General features: G+C 64.0%; 2 protein-coding genes across 2 annotated transcripts; one reads left to right on the top strand and one right to left on the bottom strand.

Annotated features, from left to right (window-relative positions):
* Positions 1–1,266: 1,266 nt before the first annotated feature.
* FNDC11 (fibronectin type III domain containing 11) lies at positions 1,267–4,642 on the top strand. The gene is made up of 2 exons (XM_081148826.1): positions 1,267–1,371; positions 3,119–4,642. Exon 2 carries the CDS (start codon positions 3,122–3,124, stop codon positions 4,100–4,102), a length of 981 nt encoding a protein of 326 aa, XP_081004952.1. The 5' UTR covers positions 1,267–1,371; positions 3,119–3,121; the 3' UTR covers positions 4,103–4,642.
* Positions 4,643–6,470: 1,828 nt separating this feature from the next.
* On the bottom strand, positions 6,471–19,464 carry HELZ2 (helicase with zinc finger 2). The gene is made up of 19 exons (XM_081148262.1): positions 18,375–19,464; positions 17,902–18,085; positions 17,716–17,823; positions 16,818–17,329; positions 16,091–16,732; positions 14,675–15,458; positions 14,384–14,459; positions 10,503–14,304; positions 10,167–10,333; positions 9,943–10,074; positions 9,703–9,864; positions 9,473–9,620; positions 9,238–9,354; positions 8,967–9,159; positions 8,665–8,799; positions 8,326–8,544; positions 8,036–8,192; positions 7,787–7,954; positions 6,471–7,692 (listed from the first exon to the last, which is right to left on the bottom strand). The coding sequence occupies exons 1-19, from the start codon at positions 19,397–19,399 to the stop codon at positions 7,568–7,570; spliced, it is 8,856 nt and encodes a 2,951-aa protein (XP_081004388.1). The 5' UTR covers positions 19,400–19,464; the 3' UTR covers positions 6,471–7,567.
* Between the last annotated feature and the right edge of the window lie 1,066 nt (positions 19,465–20,530).

Here is a 20,530-nt window from a genome sequence, read left to right as displayed (position 1 = left end):
AGTGTGGTTCAGTAGATAGAGCATTGGCCTTCGCACAAAAGGGTCTCAGGTTCGATTCCTGATCAAGGGCATGTACCTGGGTTGCAGATTCAATCCCAGGCCTGGTTGGAGTTTGTGCAGGAGGCAACCAATCCATGTGTTTCTCTCACATTGATGTTTCTCTCTCTCTCTCTCTACCTTCCACACTCTCTAAAAATCAATGGAAAATATATCCTTGGGTGAAGGTTAACAAAAAAATAAACAAAAAATGACAACAGCTCTCATTGTTGAGTTAGAGCCCAGGTTGGAGCAAGGAGGGCAGACCAGGCCCCCAACAGCACCCTCCCCATGCCCCACCTCCTGGGGCTTCCACCCAGGCCTGGACCTGAGGATGGCTGATGGGCAGTTAGCCAGGGGAAGACTCCTCCCAAGACAGGATCACTCAGAGGGGTGGGATTCAGTGGAGGGGCTCTGGCTACAGAACAGACTGGGAGGGGACTCAGGGACAGACACCCTATCTTGGAAGGGGCTCCACCACTGACCTCCGAGGGGGAGCAGACAGGATGGCATGAGGCATCCCTGCCTGTTCAGTCGTCCCCAAGGTGTGCAAGGGGTGTCTTGGGGTGTCAGACTGACCACTGTGGGTGGGAGACCCAGGCTGACTGAGAGGTCCTAGAGATCCTGAGCCTAGCTGTCCACTACAGGTGAGGCTCCAGGGGCTGAGAACACCCCTGAGGGGCTCCTGGAGCCGTGGTGACCCCATTTATCCAGACCAGGATCAGGGCCACCAGCGTGGGAGAGAAAGCCTGCAGTCCGTTCACCAGGGTGACAAGCGTCAAGCACCTGGCAGTTCAGGTGGTCCCTGCCTCTCAGTAGCTCCACCGAGGGGTTCCCGGGGAGGCATTCAGCCAGGGGTGCAGCAGGAGCCCCCTCGAAATAACCCACAGGCTGCAGCCCCAACCAGAAGCCGGGTCTAGGGGGTGCTGTGTCCGCAAGGAGGCTCAGGGACCCGCCTGAGCGCCGCCGGCCTCCGGTTATCCCTCTGACCGGACCCTAAGCCAGCCTGGCTCTCGAAGCCCGTGCGCTGGCTCCGGGGTCCCCGGGAGGCGAGCGAGGCCCCCGAACTGCTCCCCAAGCCAAGGCCCGCGGCGGAGCCCGAGGCTGAGGCCGGCTGAGCCCAGCGGCCCCTCGGTCCAGGCCCCGGGACCTCAGCGCGCCCCCGCCCCGCCCGCAGCCCTCCGAGCCGGGGCTCCGCCCCCCGGCGGGGCGGGGCGGGGCGTCACAGAGGCCGGCGATCCCCATGGTAACCCGGGGGGCGCCGGGCGCGACGCCGGACGCCCGGGCTCCGCGCACAGTGGCCGCAAGGCTCCGCGCGCTCCAGAGGCCGGGCAAGTGCGTGCGGGGCAGGCTGCGGGAGGGCCCGGCGGGAGGGGGTGCGGGGGAGGGGAGGCGGGGGCCTGGGCGGGAGGGGGTGCGGGGGAGGCGGGGGGGGGCCGGGCCGGAGGGGGTGCGGGGGAGGGGAGGCGGGGGGGCCCGGGCGGGAGGGGGGAGGGGGAGGGGAGGCAGGGGGGGGAGCCGGGCCGGAGGGGGTGCGGGGGAGGGGAGGCGGGGGGGCCCGGGCGGGAGGGGGGAGGGGGAGGGGAGGCGGGGGGGCCCGGGCGGGAGGGGGGAGGGGGAGGGGAGGCGGGGGGGGGGAGCCGGGCCGGAGGGGGTGCGGGGGAGGGGAGGCGGGGGGGGGGGCCTGGGGGCCAGGGTTATACAGCAGGGCCGGAAGGCAGGGCTCTGGGTAGGCGGGCCAGGGCTCCAGGAGACCCTTCCTCGGAGTTTACACCAGCCAGTCTGTGGTTTTCCACCTGGGAAACTGTTAGCGACTGGAAACATCCCTGACCCCTACTCAGATCCAGGGGCAAGAGTTCCCGCCAGAGGCCAGAGCAGGACTTAGGCCGTAAGTCCTGGGTTCCTGGTTTGGGCAGGGACCTCACCCCACTACCTGATCTGACCTCCTCTGCCCCAGGAAGGTCAAAGACTGACCTGTGGGGAGGGACGGAGCCGGTCCCAACCTTGCCCTGTCACTTAGCAGTGGCTTCTTGGGTAAGTCACTTGACTTACTGGGTCACCCTGTAACTCACCTAATCCTTGGGTTGCTGGGACAACCTGAGCTTTTCCAGGTGAAGCCACAACCCTGGGGATGGCTGGCTCCTTTTCCAAAGAGCCCCAGCTTGCAGTGACAGTCCTTGTGGACTTTCGGCCTGCCACAGCTGGGGCTGCATCCAGCTATGGGGTGCACTGACACGCGAAGCTGGAAACCTGGGGGGAGTCGTGGCCCAGAAACAGCTTCAGGCTCTGGGGTCAGTGGCTGGCGTCAAACCCTGGATGGAGAGCAAGCTGCAAAGCATTTTAGCCTCAGGCACCCATCTGTAAGTGGGAGTGACAGGATCTTAGGGTCTTCCAGGCTTTCCTGTGGAGTCAGTGAGGCACTTGAGGCTCCAGGACACAGCAGGGGCTCAGTAACTGGGAGCCAGCATGATTATTACTCAGATCTGAGGCCTGGGGTCACCCTGCCTCCCAGCTGACCCTGGTCACCAACTGGACTGTCTTGGGGTGAGCCTGGCCCTCTGCTATGCACCTGCAGTGAAGTATGGAGGGCCTGAAGGGCATGGTGTCTCCAAGGGGAGTCCTATGCTGCTTAGACAGGATCACACTGAGTCTTCTCAGTGGCCCCAAGGAACACTGTTACCCCATTTCAGATGAGGACCTGAGGCCTTTGCCAGGCCACAGAGCTGGTCAGTGGCTGGGCTTTCTGCTCAAATCATTCTGGCCCCAGAGCCCAGCCCTGGTCTCAGCCTTGCCCTGTGTCCTCACAACCAACCATCAGTAGTGTTTGCCCCTAAATGCCTACTTTTCATGACTCTGCAGCCTTCCCACTGGCCCTCCAGGCAGCCTCTTCCAGAGAAAGGTGCTCCCCACTAGATCCTCCCCCAGGAAGTATAAGGGGCCCAATGTGGGGGGCAATAGGTCTGAAATCACTCACACACACACACACACACACACACTACCCCAAGTGAGCCCCGGGTGGGTAGCAGAGGCCAGCCTCGCCTCGCTGTCCCACTCATGCCCCAACCTCCACCCTTCCCTCCAGACAATGAGCTTCCAGGTGACAGGCCTGGGCCTGGACAAGATGAAGCTGGATAGTCCCCAGTCCTTCCTGGACCAGGAGGAGGTGGAAGAGGCTGAGGACCGGCAGCTGCTGGAGCCAGAGGCTTGGAGGACCTACACTGCACGCCGCAACGCGCTGCGGGAGTTCCTGACCTGTGACCTGAGCCCCCACCTGCTAAAGCGCCACCATGCCCGTATGGAGCTGCTGAGGAAGTGCTCCTACCACATTGAGATCCTCCCCAAGCACCTGGCCCTGGGCGACCAGAACCCGTTGGTGCTGCCCAGCACCATGCTCCAGCTCATCGACCCCTGGAAGTTCCAGCGCATGAAGAAGGTGGGCACTGCGCAGACCAAGATCCAGCTTCTGCTGCTTGGAGACCTGCTGGAGCAGTTGGACCATGGCCGCGCCCAGCTGGACGCCCTGCTCGAGTCGCCTGACCCGCGGCCCTTCCTGGCAGGCTGGGCGCTCGTGGAGCAGCGGCTGGCAGACCTGTCAGCTGTCATGGACAACTTCCTGGCTATGATGGTGCCAGGACGTCTGCACATCAAGCACCGCCTGGTGTCTGACGTCGGTGCCACCAAGATCCCACACATCCGGCTCATGCTCAGCACCAAGATGCCTGTCATGTTCGACCGCAAGGAGTCAGTGGCCCACCAGGACTGGGTCACCCTGCGCTGGTTTGTCACCATCCAGCCAGCAGTGCCGGAACAGTTTGAGCTGCGCTTCAAGCTGCTGGACCCACGGACACAGCAGGAGTACCTGCAGCGCGGCCTCATCCCCGTGGCTGCCTGCACCTTTGATGTCCACAACCTGCTGCCCAACCGTGTCTATAAGTTCACCGTCAAGAGGGCGGAGAGCTACACACTCGTGTACGAGCCCTGGAGGGACAGCCTTACCCTGCAGACCAGGCTGGGGCCTCCTGAAGGGCTCGCCACTAGTCGGCTGGGCAAGCCGGGCCGCCCCTGACCGCAGCTTCCAAGAGATGATTTTCTAATATTTATCCACTAATAAAGAGGAGTATAAACGCACACAAAGAAGCAAACCTACTTACATTCTCAGGGCGGCAGCAGCCACATGAGTGTTTTTCCTGACTCAGCCCAGCCCGCCCATGAGCCCCAGGCCCCTGCAACTCCTACTCCCTTTTCTGTGGGGGGGCCCAGGCTGGACATTCCAGGACAGCTGACCCCTGGAGCAAGAAGCGTCAGCCCTGGCACCTGGCTGCCACCGGCAACGATGACAGCTGCTCCAAGGGGCTCGGCTACTTCAGCCCCTGCCTCTCCCCATCACAATAACCAGCCATGTGACCTCAGCACAGGCTCTGGCCACCTTTCCTCCTTCCTAGGCTGGGTTCCCCAAGAGGGGATGATACCCCCAGGTCCTGCCCAGACTCCATTGGGGGCAGTCATGGCCCCAGCACTCTTGCCCCAGTTTTATCTGGATCAAAGTGCCTGAGGCCAAAAGGACATTTTCTTTTTAAAATGACAATAAAAGTCTTATATTTTCCCCAAATGAAGCTGAAGTTCATCTGCACACCCATCCTGAGGTGGGTGAGGGTCCTAGGCAAGGGAACCTGGTATGGAGTATCCCCAAGACACAGATCAGCATATAGCTGTTTGCAGGTTGATCCACCCTCCAGCCCTTTGCCCCTCCCCACCAATTCCTGGTGTGCAGCCCCATGTGTGCAACCACCCCCTTGATGTTGCCTTGATAGTCTGTCCTTGCCCTACAGTGTGGTCCTGTGCCCCGGGGTGGCCAACAGTGCCCCTCCCCGTGCACACACCCACTCTGGATGAAGATGATGTCAGTGCCCACCTGCTCCTGCAGCTTGGCTGTGTCTAGCTCCAGGAGGGACATCCCTGTGTACCCTGGCTGTGGCTGGGGAGGACGGTCAGCACAGGTAACCACGTGGTTGCTAGGACAGCAAGCCCTGAGAATTGTGTGCCAGGGATGGTGATCAGAAACAGAGAGCCCCTCTCCCACTGTCAGAGAAGTGAAGGGGTTTCCTCAAAAGGACCCAGCACCCTCCCCCAGCTATGGACAGGGTGCTTTTAGGCAGGGTGGGGGCTCCTCTCCCAAGCTTGTCCCACTGTGTGCTCCAGAATGCCATCCAGGAGTCAAACCAATTGTCCCACACTCTGTGGCTTCCTGTGGCTACGGGGTGCTCTCTCCTGGATGTCCTGCAGGGGTCCAAGGGCCCAGGCCTCGTGCTCCTCAGAAATGGAGGGTGCAAGGGACAGGAGTGGGCCGGGGACCAGGGGCCAAGGATTGGGGTTTGTGCTGGGTCATACCAGTCAGGGGCAGGCTGGAGTGGATTCACCAAGGGAGGTGCATAGGGCACGCCCGAGGGGGTTTCCTCATCCTGGTGTCTCCTGCTGGCAGCATGACCTTGTGCCCTCACCCGGAAAGGCACCTGCCCAGAGGCTGCAGGTCCCACTCTGTAAGAAGCTCCACTGTGCCCTTCTGGGTACAGCCCTTGAGGCTGGTCTATGCCTGCCCAGCCTCCACGCACCTGCCATGCTCAGCCCCTCCTCTTCCCCCAGCTGCCCTCCCTGCCTCCCCCAGCCTGGATTCCCTCAGCAGTGTATTTGGGGCTCCACTGCCTCTTCCTCTAGGGAGCCCTCCCAGACTCCAGACTGGTGGGGTCTCAACTCCCTGCCTGGGAGGCCTGCTCAATCTCTACTTAAGTGCTTGACGGTGTCATGAGATACCGCCAAGTTTCTCAATGCCTTAGGGCTGCCGTAGAGTAGACAGCTCGCTTGGAGCCTCACAGTGAACACACGGGACACAAAGGCCAGAGACCCCTTTTCTTTCTGTGACCTCCGGACCCATCTGCTACCACTTATCTCTCAGAGGCCAGGGCCCTGCCACACCTTCCTCTGTGCAGCTGCGCTGTAGGGTGGGGGGCACTGGGGGATCAGCCACACACAAGCGGAATAGACCAGGTCTACCCGCAGGGGACATGCAGTGCCCAAGGTCCTGGGTGGCACAGGACCTGCTGGCAGCCTTGGGGACTTTGGACTTAGATTTTGGGGCCAACACAGCCTAAGGTCAAAGTTCAGAGGGCTGGGCACACCTGCAACACCTGGACAGAGCTCGTGGGCTGTGGCCCCTCCTCCTAGCCAGCTTGCCAGCTTCCTTTGTCCTGGCAGTTGACCCTCAGCCAGCAGCTGTGTCTTCAGCTGTACATCAGGGACAGCACCCACTCCCCCCACCATGTGCTCCACATCTAGCATCTGCCACAGTGGGCTTGTAGCCTCAACAGCCACTTCACAACCCAAAGCAAGAGGAAGGGCCACCCTTTTGGCCCCCAGGCAGACCTCAAAACAGCCAGAGGTGAGAAAGCAGAGTGACTTTTATAATAAAATTAATGTTCAATCATATAATAGAGTTCAAGAAAAGATACAAAATTGGAATGTAGAAATTTGATTTGTAGAAAACTTCAGCATCAGACAAACACAGACACATTCCCCTCCCCTCCCCTCCCCTCCCCTCCCCTCCCCTCCCCTCCAGGCTCTGCTACAAGGCCACAAGTGGGGCTGGCCCCTCCTGGCATAAACAGTGGCCACGGGGACAGTAGGAAATTGCACTGAGACCCAGGGTCAGAGCTGCCTTAGGGTGAGCTAGGTTGGGGGCAGATGTGGAGGAGAGGTTTCCAGAGAAGGCAGGACACAAATGCCCCTGAGGGGCAGGGAAGATCCTCAACCCTGAAAAGACAGACACACCCATTGGGTAGGTTTTCCTGACCTGTGGGGAGTGGCGTGGGGGTGGGGCAGAGCACACAACAGCCCATCCAGGGGGGGCCAGACCCCATAGGTCAGGAGGGGAGTTCAAGGTGAGGTGGCCCCTGAGGGACATAGGGCTGTGGGTGGCAGAGAAAAAGCCCTCGATTCCAGGGAAGCCTCTCAGCCCTGAATTTGGGCTGAGGACCCTGTTCCAGTAAAAAATAAATGGGTTTTGGTTTATTTAAAAATAGAAAATAAAGCTGAGCTCCATGGCTGGCACCCAGTGTGGTTGGGATGGCATCCAAACACCAAAGAGCTGGGATTTTCTTCCTGACCTCAAACCTTCCCAGTGACATATGTTGGTCCAGAAGCTCCCAGCCCCACCCCTGGGATGCTCCCCGTCACCACAGTGGCAACAAAAGCAAGTAAACTGGGAGGATGGGGACTAGTCTTCCTCCTTCGCCCCAAGCTCGTGTTCCCCCCAGGAACAAATCAAGACTCCAGAAGGTGGTTAATGTGCATGACCACGACCGACCTCCAAAATCCTTGCCCGGTCAGGTGGGCTTAGGTGGCGGGGCAGTGGCCAGCAATGACCACTGAAGGTACACAGGATTCCCCTGAGTTGGGCCAAGCAGCCCACAGAGGAGGGCTTGCGACTTTTCTGGCCATCCTGGCAGCTTGAGGGCAGTGGGTGGCTGAGGTGGGCCCTTCAGAATAACACAGCTGGCCTCCTCCGGACCTGCACCTGGCCAACAGGCACCAGGCTCCGCTGGGCCTCACAGAAGTCCAGGAGTCGACGCCACAGTGGGCAGCATCGCAGCAGGAGGTGGTCTCCTGCAAGAAGGAGGAGTCAGTGCTGGCTTCAGCCCCAGAAGCAGCCATACCCAGCCACTCCCCCAACCTCCCACCCCTTGCCAGCAGCCCTCACCGATGAGGCAGAGTCCCTCCTGTGCCCTAGTAATGGCTACGTTCACTTGGTTGGGGTCCACAACGAAGCCCAGGAACCTCTTCAGCCAGCTCTTAGTCGGCCGCTGGTCCAAGTCGCTCTCGGGGCAGGAACGAACGGTGCTCACCAGCACATAGCGCCACTCACTCCCTGGGGACCAAGGGCATGGTGAAGCCCACTCTCCTGACCCCAGGCCCGGGAGCCCCACCCAGAACCAGCCTCCATTCTTACCCTGGCTCTTGGTGATGGAGCACACGGTCACTCCCGTGACACCCTGGCGCACGAGGCCCTTGCTGATCTCTGCAGCCTGTGCATTGTAGGGTGTGAGGATGGCAATATCCTTGGGGTCCACTGTCCTGTCCAGGGTCAGCTGTTTGGCAATGCGAACCTGAGGGACCAAGGGGCTGCTGGTGAAACCGGCCCTGGCACCTCCCCACCCTAGGCACTGGGGGCCTCACCTACTCCTTTGCCTCCTCCCCTAAAAAGCCCTCCCTGACCAAGGAACACCACATGACACTCACCACCTCTGCCACCTCCTCCAGGTTGGCCTTTGAGTTCTCATTCCCTTCATCTGTGGACACCAGCAGGCTCTGCTCGTGGCCCTGCACATGGCCAAAGATGACGGGGCAGCTCTCCTTGTCAGCATGGCCTAGGACACTGGGTGGCCGCTTCAGGTCCGGCCAGGTCTTCAGCTTCTTCTGGTAGAACTCCATGGAAGGGAAGCTGCAGATGCCCTCGTGCTGCCGGGGAGAACATGAGCGAGGGACAAGCTACCATCCACTCACCCTGGGCCCAGGAGAAGGCCAGGGTGAATGCAGGAGGCGGGCAGTGGCAGAGGTGCTGAGGCCAGGCTGGCTCACCATGCGGTACTGCGTGTCCAGCATATAGGCATCCCTGTGGTACCTCTCGAAAAGAGACCGGTCCAGCCCCAGGCTTTGCAGCTGCTCATTCTTGACCACAGGCCGCAGCTGCTTGTGGTCCCCAAGAAGAACCACCTGGAGGGACAGACAGGTATGGTTCTGACACCCCAGACCCAGAGGTACCCAGCCCCACGGCCATTGCCACCCCACCTCAACCTGCCCTCCATGCGCTCCCTGCATCCCAGGTTCGAGGTCCTCCCAGTGATACCTGCCTGGTGTGCCCAGCTCACCACCTGCCTCACCTTCTCAGCCTGCGAGAAGTTCACCAAGGGGATGAGGGTCTCGGGCTCCGTGGCCATGCCTGCCTCATCAACCAGGATCTGCCGGACGTTCAAGTTCTTGAGGCTGGCTGAAGCCGCACAGGAGCACGTGCATAGGATGACACTGTGACGGTCCAGCTCGAACTTTCGCGCCATCCCCAGGACCCTCTTATACCTGTGTGGGGACATCATCTGTCACCCAGGGACCTCCCACACCAGGAGACAGCTTCATGGTCCCAGGCATGGAACTTACTTGATGAGGTCCTCCTCGGAGAAAATCTCCCCTCTCTGCAGCCGGGTGTCAAAGGCCTTGATGCTGGATGCATAGGGGTTGGAGGGCTGCCTGATCCGGTGGTGCAGGGTGATGCTCCTGGGGGGGGGGTACTCTGTGAAGCCCCATGTTACCCACTGCCCTAGGTAGGGCCATCTGGACAGCTCAGGCCTCTCCCCTCCATCCAAATATAGACAGACAGACAGAGAGGCTGCACCTGAGGGTCTGGTTGGGCCTCCCCTCCCGAGGGGTCTTCCTGGGTGGGCCCCTGCTGCTCACACCCGGCACTGGGAACTCGGTGGCCTCTGCCTGTTCACTGTACACGCGAAGGGGCTTCAGCTCTGCTTTCCTGCTCAGGAGCATTCCTGGGGGCAGTCAGAGCATGAGTGACTATCCCCTGGGCCCGGCATCCCCAGGCACAGCCCCCATATGGCAGACCAAGTGCACCTGCCAGGACATCCACTGATTTGTTGGAGGGGCCACAGTACAAGATGCAGGGGCCCCCCAGCTGCTTCTCCCTGCAAGGGGTGCCACAGGCTGGCACCAGCTCCTCATTTGACTTATAAAACCAGAACACAATGTGGAAGCCCACCACCGTCTTCCCTGTGCCTGTGGACAGAGAAAGGGTGAGTGGAGCTACTACCTGCTGCCCGGGCACCCTCAGCCCCCCCTCAATGTGGGCCCCACCTGGTGGGCCCTGAATGACGGTGAATTGCTTCTTCATGGCCTCCCTGACGGCCCCATTCTGGCTGGGGTTCAGTTTGTGGCGGCCTCCGGGAATGTCAAAGGTCTGTCGCTCCAGGAACCTGTTGGGGGTCCCTGAGGGAGGAGCCAGGCTTCCTTGAGCTCTGGTGCAGGGCAGGCAGGGCAGGAGGAAGGGGCACAGGGAAGCTGGAGGGCCCCCCACCTACCTCTGCGGAGGGACTGCTGGCCAGGAAGGTGGCGGGGAGGGTGGCGGGGAGGGTGGCGGGGAGGGTGGCGGGGAAGGTGGCGGGGCAAGGGGATGGGGTGGCCCAGGGCGATGTTGATGACCAGCTGAGACGCATCCTTCAGCCCACGCACAGCTTCTTCCTTGCGGCTGGGAGCATGTGGGGGTGGAGATGGACACTGAAACTTCAACAGGACTCTCCTGGGGATGGATCACTGCCCCACGGGCCACCCCTTCCCAGAAGAGGGAGCCCTAGGAGTTTTCACTCCTCCCACCCACAAACCTCTCCCTGGCCTCTGGCCCTGGGGAAACCACTCACAGGTCAGGAAGCTGCTTTGGTAGCACCTCAATGGTGAATGGGGTACCAGGCCTCAGTACCTCTTCCGGAACCTTCTCCATGGCCATGTGGTGAATGAAGAAGCGCACCTGCTTGTCCACCACTTGCCGGTCGGCCCGGCCCTCTGGATTTGGGTCCCAGTCCTCCGTCAGCCCATGGGCCACCCAGGTGTAGGTGTCAGGGTCAATGCTCAGGACTGGGCCTAGACTGCTGGGCCCACAGGGCGGGATGGCCCGGGGAAGCTGGGCAGGGCTGGCTTTGGGGGGTGGGTCCCCGGCATCGGGCACAGCCCGAAGACCCTCAAGCCGGATGCAAAGATAGCAGTGGCCAAAGCTGACATCGATGCTGTGCTCGCGGAGGAAGGCAGCCTCCAGGCAGAAGCTGCCCTGGAGCTGCCCCTGCTCCGTCCGCTCCACATCCCAGGCTATGCGCACATGCTGCAGCGTGATGGTTTCACTCTCGGCGACAGCACTGGTGGCCGACTCCAGAGAACAGAATGACTCCCACACGCGGCAGTAGTCCTCCACGTTGGGACAGCGGTCCCGCCCAGCCTGGGGCACATGGCCCGAGAAACAGTCACCCGCTCGCTCCACATGCTCTAGGCACAGGCTGAGGCCCGGCGCCACCAACCACAGCTGCAGGACCGGTGCCAGGATTCCCCGCTGCAGTGTGGCACTGAGCTGCACCTGCAGTGTGTCCCCGATGCCCAGCTCCCGGGCCACCTCCACAAAGTGGCCACAGCGGCTGCGTGACACTTGCCCCAGCTCCCGATGCGGCAGCTTGACAGTGCCCTGTTCCTGCACAAGGGCAGCCACCTCCAGCCACCGCTGCTCCTCCACCAGCTCTAGTAGCTGCTGCCACAGGGCCGTGTCCACAGGCCAGGTGTGGGGGTCCATCAGGGCACCAGGCAGTGGGAGGCATGGCCTATTCTCCAGCACCGAGTAGACACGGCGTCGCCACTCCAGCCGCAGGCCCGACCGGCTTACCAGGTTGTATGGGTGCTCGGCCAGCTGCAGGGAACGGTAGTAAACCGGGCAGAGGTCAGGCAGGGTCTCGGGGTTGACTGGGAAGAGCAGCTTGAAGCAGCGGGCACCTGGCTCTACATCCACCACAAAGCCCAGCTTCTGGCACGGCTGGGCCTTGAGCCGCGTGGCCAGGTGCAGGCTGCAGGCCCGGCGCTGGTAGCTCTGGGCACGTGTGTGTTGGCGGCTGAAGTCTTGGCAGAGCCTGTTGATGTCCCTGGAGGAGTAGGCAGAGCCCCCCTGGCCCAGTGCCAGCAGAATCTGCCGCTGCAGCACCACGTCCAGGTACCTGCGGATGGGCGAGGTGGCCCAGGTATACCAGTCCACCTGCAGTGAGTAGTGACTGGCCGGCTGCCGCTCACCCTGGCTAGAGCGGCCAAAGACAGAGCGGCCCAGGGCCTTGCGGAAGTCCAGGCCGGCGGCAGCCAGCGAGGGGTGCATGTCGTCTGTGGTGATGAGGTCCACCAGCAAGTTGATGTCCTGGGCTTGGGCAGCAAGCTGGACGTGCCTCCAGAGGGAAGCCAGCAGGTGGAGCCGTGTGTCGGGGGTGCCGCGGCCACGCAGGCGATGCCTCAGGTGAAGGGACAAAGGCACCAGCTCTCCATGCTTCTCACTCACAGCTTCGAGCTGGTGGCCGTTGGGCGTGGGCTGCCACCGAAGCGGAGTGACCGTCCGGGTGCACTCACGGCCCACCAGGAACTCGGCCACCAGGCTGTTGAACTGGATCATGTACTCTTTGACCATGGCGTGAGCCATGCGGAAGCCCAGTGCGCTGTCCTCGTCCGGCTGCTCGTAGTGGAAAGCCGCCTGTAAGCGGCGCCGGCGCAGCACCCGGGCGAAGTGGCACGCAGCCAGGACGCAGGCGTCCACAGAGTCCAGGCGGGCGGGCAGCTCCAGGCCGGCTCCCCGCTGCCCTCTGATCACGTGCTCGGCTTCCTCATAGGACAGCTGGCAGTCGGAGCAGATCACGGAGGGCGCAAAGTGCAGGCTTTTGAGCTGGTCGCTGCCTTTCTCGAAGGTGAGGAAGAGAGAGATGGCGAAGCGGTCCTTGCCTGGGAGGAGGCTGAGCATGTCCTGGCAGAGGCCAGTGGGCAGCATGGGCGTCGGCTCCCGGTTGGGGGCATAGAATGCAGTGCCCCGTCTTCGGGCCTCCACATCCAGCGCCCCATCCCTGGCCACGAAGCTGGCCACATCAGCAATGTGTACAGCCACTTCATACCTGGAGCCCAAGTCCCGCACACTGAGGGCGTCATCCAGGTTGCAAGCTCCCTGGGGGTCCACAGTGAAGGTCAGGAAGCTGCGGCAGTCGTCCCGGGAGCCAGGCACCCGGCCAAGCTCTGCGTGGTACTTCTGCAGTGCCTTGGAGACAGCAGCTGGGTCTGGCAAGGGTTCCCTGAGGCCATACTCCAGGTCCAGAATGCGGAGGCCCTGCTCCCAGGTGGTGGCCTCGGGGAGCACCTCCAGCACTATGCCCAGTGGGTAGTAGAAGCGCTCCCGCCAGACCACAATGCGCACCCAGAAGAGCCGGCGGCGCCTGGCCTGAGCTGTGAGCCGCTCGTACCCCACCCGCTGCACCCGGCCCTGCAGGATGCGGTGGATGGGCACCTGCAGCGGGTCCTTCAGGTCGGCCACGAAGATCTTGGTCACAGAGCCATCAATGGGGGTCATTATGCGTGGGTCCCACTCATCCATGCGGCACACAAACACCAGATCACTGCGCTGCCTCTTCAGCACACCTAGCACTCGGCCCTGTGGCCGCCCCAACAGGCCCCTTTCACTGCCAAGGATCTTGACCAGCACCTCATCCCCACTGAAGGCCATTCCGCAGTGCAAGCGGCCCCTGAGCTGAATGAGGCCCGGCCCCTCGTCGTCCAGTGGCACGGCCGTCGCCCGCTCGAAGGTCTCCGGCGTGAAGATGCATCTGTGGTGCCGCTCGGGGTCCGTGAGCAGCAGCTTCCGCAGAGCGTCCCGCGGCAGGTTCACATACTGCCGGGCCTGCTGTGGGGATGTGGGCCTGGCCACAGTGTCCAGCAGCCCGTCCTCCCGCACGGTCACCATCACATTCCGGCTCTCGTCCAGCAGCTCCTGCAGGATGGAGTCATCAGCGTTGAGCTCCCCATCAGAGGGCCAGAAGTTGGACTCAGAGTCCTCGGGGTCCTCGGCATCCTCGCCGTCTGTGGCCGCCGGCCCTTCCACCGTGTTGGCTGAGTTCCCTACTGACACTACATCCCCACCTGCTGGGCACCCCCTGAATGCAGACCCTGAAGCTGTGTCCCTGGCCTCTGCCTTCAGTGTGGCCATGTCCCCAACAACCGAAGTCCTGGCCAGGGATTCACCCTCTTCAACCTTGGCCATGGCTGTGTGCTCTGTGGCTGGGGCTCCTGTTGCCCCCTCCTCTGGGACAGTGTCCCTGGCCACCGTTGACACAGATCTCTCTGCTGGTGGGACTGTGGACTGCTGGTAGCGGGCCCAGCGTTGCCTCTGGATCACGGCCTGCTCGATGTGCTCCAGGGACAAGCCCTCAGGGCAGATGCTGCGATGCTCCACACACTGGCGGATGAAGCTCTTCCAGAGCTTGCTGCAGGCCCCAAAGGAGCAGAGGGCCACGGCGTCTCCCACGGCCACCACCTGGGACTGGGCGCGAGTCATGATGGTGTTGAGCACGCGGGCATCTGTGAAGAACTCCAAGGCAGGTGCGCCTGGGCTCTGCAGGCTGTGGTGGTTGTGGACCGTGCTCAGCACCACCACCCGGAACTCCCGACCTGTGAGAGGGGGCACAGTCAGCCTGGGTTGGGAGGATGGCCCCGCCCCACTCCACCCCAGCCCCATCCAACCACCCACCTGGCAGGATCTCAAAGCTGCCCACAGACACCTGGCCCAGGTCCCTCTTCCTCAGCTCCTGCCTCAGCACACTCACCTGGAGACACACGACCACATCGAAAGCCCAGGTGAGCTCAAGGAGGGCCCCAACAACCACACCCAGCCCTGGTGCCAAGCATGGGGTTCATGTCCCACATACACACTGGGAGATGAATTCCTCAGCTCCTCTTACAGAAGGGGAAACTGAGGCTGTGGAGACCACAAGGGGAGACCATGTCCAGTGGGGCAGAGCTGTCCCACAGTTGGGCTTACCTGGGCTCCATGGGACACGACACAGATGTGCTTCTGCTCACGGCTTCCCCAGCAGTGGGGCCAGGTGTTGTAGAACTCCTGAACCTGCTCCACAGCCTGGAGGACCTCGGCCATGTTGATCCAGGATGTCAGGGACAGGTCACGCTCGGGGTTGCCCGCCACATGGCAGAACATGAGCGGGTAGTGCCGGGGGTGGCGTGGGACCTTGCCACGAGCATGGATGGGGGTGCCCTTGGCTATGTAGAAGTGATGCGAGACGAAGGCGACAATGGTCTCCGTGGAGCGGTAGTTCTCGTGGAAGATGACCCGGCTGCGCTGGGCAACCTCGTGTGCCTGCTGCTGGTACAGCTGGAACAGACGAAACAGCAGCGTGTGGCCGGCCGCCTGTGCCCTGGCCACACTGAAGAGCCGGGGCGTGACCTGCATGTGGTCCCCTGCCAGCACCACACGGGTGCTGGGCAGGGCATAGCGCAGTGGGGTGAGCGCCTCGCACTCCAGCATCTGGGCGGCCTCGTCGATGAGGATGTGCGAGAAGAAGCCGGCAGGCACCCTGAGCTCTCGGGCCTGCGAGGTGGTGGCCACCACAATGCGGTGCTGCTCCAGCTCGGCCTGCGTGGGCGGGCGGAAGGCCCGGCGATCCTCCGTCAGGCAGCAGTATTGCAGCGTGGCTGCGTCAGTCTGGCTTGGTGGGCGGTCCGTGTACATCACCCGAAGCGGTGTGGCCTCAGGGTGGCCGCTGCTCACATAGCTGTGGAAATGCTCCTGGATGTAGATGTCGGCCGCACTGAGGGGGAGAAGGGCACATGGGGCTTTGGCAGCTGTCTACTAAAGTGCCTACTGTGCACCTGGCCCTACCTGGATTCCAGGGGTTCAAGGGAGGCAGACAGACCCATGGCCTTCCCTGACAGAGCTTACATCTGCTTCTCTTAAAAACAACAGCAGAACTTTGCCCCAGGAAGTGCTGGTAGGCCGTGCCATGTCTACCCACGCCCTGCCCCTTGGTCCAGGGCCTCTGCAGGGGCATCCACAGCCCCACACTCAGACAGCAGACCCCAACCCCCAGGGCACCTGGCCTGGGCCTGAAGCACAGACGTCCCCTGTCCCTTTCAGTCCAGGACTGACCGCCTATCAGGGAGAATCCCAAGGATCAGGGTGCCTGAGACTCACTTCAGAAGTGCACTGCCCCCCCCCCCCCCCCCAGTGTGCACAGGGCAGCCCAGCCCAGGCTCCACTCCACCAATGGCCAGGTTGCCCAGGCACATCCATTCTAGAACTAGCCTCCCAGGCCTCCAATGAACCTGGGAACCAGTCAGAGCCCTAGGCCCTGAGTCCACCTTCTTCTCTTGGGGTGACACCACCTCAGCAGCACTCGCTCGACCCAGGCAGCATGGCAGCAAATGGCGGCTCTGGGCTCACCTGTTGGTGTGTGTGCAGATGAGCACCTTGGTGTGGGGCTGTCGGATGACCTCCAGGGAGGCCATGGCCAGTGTGTAGGTCTTGCCCGTGCCAAAGGGGCCGTAGATGAGCAGCGGGGCGACTGGCTGCGTGCCCCCAGAGCTGCTGCTGGCGATGAACTCCACCGCCAGCTTCTGCTTGTGGTTGCCGTGCAGTGCAGGCGGGCTGGGCCGCGGACGGGGCAGGGCGCAGGCTGGCAGGTAGGGAACCACCAGGCGCTCCTCGGGCAGTGCGTCCACTGCCTCGTGCCAGAGGCGGAAGGTCAGCAGATCGACTTGGAACTGCACCTCCAGCACAGGACTAGCCTCAGGCTGCAGCCCTAGGGCCGTGCAGCAGTGGGCAGGGAGCAGCAGCCACCTCGCCTGCTCCAAGCTGGCCCGGGTCTCCAGCCGCACCTCATACACAGTGTGGTCAGGTGCAGGCACAGGGGCCACAAATGCCGTGCTAACCGCCCGGCCCAGCAGAAAGCCCTGGTCTGTATCTGGGGTCAGGGAGGAGGGGATGGGGACCTCTGCATAGAGGGCTCCCGGTGGTGGGAAGAGCATGCCTAGGGCTGGCGTCTCCAGTGAGGTCTTCAGGGACACGGGGCCCCGGAGGTTCAGCCTAGTGGGGAGGACGTGGGTCAGCTGAACAAGGCCAGCCCTCTGCGGCCGGCACCCCAGCAGCCCCTGCCCACCGCCCCACGCACCTGGCCACCAGCCGCTGCTGAGCCGCCTCCTCCTCATAGAGAAACTGGTGCATCCTCTGCCTGTAGTTGGCGCAGGTCAGGGCTCCCGGGGCCGGGCCGCCGCGGCAGAACTCCAGGGCCAGGGCAGGCACCTTGTATTTGGCCATCAGGGCTATCTGCTCCGCTGTGCGTTCCACACCAGGGACCACTTGGCGGTTGCCAGTGTGCCAGCGCTCCAGCTCCTGGTGGTGGCTGGGCGCTAGGGTCCCCCCTGGGCGGTGTTCCTGGCCCAGCTGCAACTCCAGTCTCTGCAGCAGGGCTGGCCGGCGGCCAAAGTCAAAGACCACCCACTGCTCGAAGGTGCCAAAGGAGGCACTCTGCACACATACCCCCACTTGGAACTCTGTTGGGCAGTCGGGCACGCAGAAGCGCTTCCCCTGTGCATACACCTGGCCCAGCGGGAGGCAGGGGGCCACCAGGGAGAAGTCTGCTCCGGGCTCCTGCTTGAGCAGGGCCACGTGTTGCAGGGGTTCCTGAGAAGAAACTGGATGGTTAGATGGCCGGAGCGGCCCTGTCCCACCTGTCAGGGTCCAGGCTGGCACAGGCCCCTCCCCAACCCCTGAGCTTCCTGTTGTGTCCCCAGCAGGTGCTCAGCCTCTTTGGACCTGTGTTCCCCATGCAAGGTGGGGTCACAGAACCGGTCCAGAAGGGCCCCATGCATGCTGAGCAAAGTGAGGGATAGCATGGGATGCTCAGCTCATGGTGGTCACTAGCCTAACCCCTTGCTCTCTGCCAGACACTCCACAAAATAACCCCACAACCCCAGGCACAGAGACCACCCCCAACATACACACAGGGTACGTTGCGTAGGACAGCGGCTCCAGACCCCAGCCGACTCAGGGCTATGCAGACCACTCACCTGGGAATGGATGACAAACGTCCAGTTGTGCTGAATTTTCTTTTCCTGGGCGTGATGCACCAGGGACTGGTGGCAGGTGACAGACACACCATCGATGGTCTCGGCCAGCTGCACAGGGAAGCCAGGCTGTCAGCAGGGTGGCCCTGGCCCCTGCCCTCCCTGGTCCACTCACAAGGCCCCACTCACCACCAGGACCTCACTGCTGCTGCGATGGTACTCGGCCAGCAGCCGCTCCCGGTAGGACACCAGCCCCTCCTGCCAGGCTGCCTGCTCCCGGAGCTCCGCAGTCCTCACTCGCCGCATCCACTCCTGCAGCTCCTGCTCTGAATGTGCCTTGGTGCAGACAACCCCATACTCACAGAGGGCGGGCCTGGAGGGAGGGAGGTCAGCAGGCAGCCAGGGTGAGACCCCTCAGCCCAAAAGAGGCCTGTATGGGGGAGCAGGAATAGATTCCAAGCTGGGGATGGGATGGGGGCAGAGATCCCCTCCATCCTGTCCACTACTGTGCCCGCAAGATAAAGCTGGCACAACCTCTGGGGATTTCCCATGCCCACCTAAGGTGGACGAGGTGCCAGCCGGTCATGCAGAGGGAACAAGGAGCCCCTGGTTCTGGCTGAATGTAGGTCATCCCCTCCCCGAGCCCCGCCCACTGGCCCTACCTGGGACAGAGCTCGAAGGTGGAGAGCCCAGTGGGTGGGCTGCGGTGTTCCCAGACCACGGCCTGGTCCTGGGCCACCATCTGCACATGCTCCTGGGATGAGCAGTGGTTCTCAAAGGCCTCCTGGGAGTGGCAGGTGACCAGGCAGGCGTGGCAGTACAGCCGGCCTGCAGGGGACTGGCCACGGGGAGCTGTGTGCCCGTCCCCCCGAGAAGCAGGGGGTGTGAGCAGGTCCATCCGCTGCAGCCCACCCAGCTGCTCGGCCTCCCACACGGCCATCTCCACGGCACTGTGGGCATACTGGCAGCGGGATGCCCCATGCCGGCATGGCTGTCCTCGCCCCACAAACATGCAGTAGGCCAGCGGCTGGCGGTGCTTGGGCTGTGGCCGCACCTCCACCACCTGCTGCTTGCGGCGGCCCTCAGAGCTCACGTGGGTCAGGAGCGAGGGGCAGGTTCCGTGCTTGGGGCAGCGTCCCTGGGGGTCCACAGGGCTGAGGCGCGGGGGGCGGTGCCGGAAGCAGTGGCAGCACAGCAGCTGGAAGTGGCCGCCGAACTCCTCTCGGATGGTGTCCGCGGGGCTGCGCCGCTCGCCCTGGGCCCCGCCGCCCTTCACGGCGGCCTTCAGCCACAGCCGGTGGACGTTGTGCTCCCGCTCGAAGGTCCAGACCAGCGCCTCCTCGGGGCTCCGGGCGAAGGTGCAGTGGTTGCGGTGCCGCCGGCAGCCCAGCCCGGGGCTGTAGTAGCGGCAGACCTCGTACCGCGCGGGCCGCGGGAAGCTGGGCCGCCGGTCCACCTTGCGCCAGACCCTGCCCTTGGCGGCCCTCCGGGAGCGGGCCAGCAGGATCTCGCGCGGGCAGCCGTGCTCCGCGCCGGCCGGGCGCAGGGTGTAGGTGCTCTCGTTGAGGCGCTGGGTGCAGCGGGAGCAGCCCAGGCACAGGTCCACCTGGGCGCACAGCCTGGCCAGGGACGGCTCCTTGGTGGCCGCGGGGCGGGTGGGCAGCGGGCCAGGCCCGGGGGACACCATCTCCGCGGCAGGCCCGGCCCTGTGCGGTGGCGTTCGCGGCGTACGGGCTCAGCTGGTCCTCGGGGCCGTGCACGCTTGAAGTGTGGAGCAGAAGCGAAGAGGAGGTCAGCCCGAGGCCAGAGGGGCAGACACCGCCGGCTCCGCCGGCCCGCGCGGCAGGAGGGGCTGAGCGCCCAGGGGGCGGGGCGCACCGACCGGCCCGGCCCGGCCCCCCCGCAGGGTCCCCGCGGTCGGAAGCTGGGGCTGCCCGCGCCCCGCCCCCCGCTCCCTCGCCCGAAGGTCGGCCCCCGACGTCTGAAGCCCCCGCCGTGCCCGCAGGGACAGCCCGGGGCCTGCGGGCGGGAGCCTGGGCGGGGCCGCCCGCACGGCTCCGGGACGCGGGGCTTCCCCGCGGGTCCCGAGTGGGAAAGGGGAACCGGCTTCCCCCGAGGAACTTTCAAGGGAAACTCTGCGGCTCGAAGCTGATCTTCAGGAGGAAGTGACCGGGTCAGCGCGGCGGCGGGAGCCCCCGGCCGCGGGGCCCGCCCGATGCCCGCGGGGTCGCGGCACCCTCCCGGGGCGCTCAGGCGCGGGGCGCGGGGCGCGGGGGGCGGGGGGCCAGAGGCGCCCCTCCCCCAGCGCGGGGCGCGGGGCTGCGCCGCCCGCGGGCGGGGGTCGCGGCTGCCCCCGCTCGGCGCCCCCGCTCGGCGCCCCCCGCCCCGCCCCGCCCCCCGCCCCGCGCCCCCCGCCCCCCCGTCCCCGGCCCGGAGCCGCGGCCGCGCGGGAAGCGGCCATAGCGGCGGGGACCCCGCATCCCGCACTCACCACCCATTTGGCCGCGCCCGCAGGGCGATCACTTTCGATTCTGCCCCCGGGTGACTCAAACCTCTGACGCCCGAGCGCGGAAATTACCTCACTGCCCCGCCCCGCCCCCGCCCGCGCCCGCCCCCCCGCGCGGCGGGACTCGAACCCGCGGCAGAGGCTGCGGCGCCCGCGGCCGCCTGGGCCGGGATCCCGCGGGCGGGGCGCGGTGGGGCGGGAGGGGCAGAGCCCACCCACTGCCCCGCTCCAGAGGCCGGGACCTGCGCTCCTGCCGGGCCCGCGTGGGCCCCTCACCTGGGGCGCGGGCTCGCGGCCCCTTGCGCGCGGGGG

This window comes from Miniopterus schreibersii, assembly GCF_964146895.1.
Source record: "Miniopterus schreibersii genome assembly, chromosome: 10".
In the NCBI taxonomy this organism is placed as follows: domain Eukaryota; kingdom Metazoa; phylum Chordata; class Mammalia; order Chiroptera; family Miniopteridae; genus Miniopterus; species Miniopterus schreibersii.
This window is presented reverse-complemented; position numbering and strand designations above follow the sequence as displayed.

Coding starts and splice junctions, on each gene's coding strand:
- HELZ2 (XM_081148262.1), bottom strand. CDS start 19,399: ATGGTGTCCCCCGGGCCTGGCCCGCTGCCCACCCGCCCCGCGGCCACC. Junction 17,824..17,901: donor GCAGCAGTGAGGTCCTGGTG/GTGAGTGGGGCC, acceptor TTCCCTGTGCAG/CTGGCCGAGACCATCGATGG. Junction 8,545..8,664: donor TGGACACGCAGTACCGCATG/GTGAGCCAGCCT, acceptor TCTCCCCGGCAG/CACGAGGGCATCTGCAGCTT.
- FNDC11 (XM_081148826.1), top strand. CDS start 3,122: ATGAGCTTCCAGGTGACAGGCCTGGGCCTGGACAAGATGAAGCTGGAT.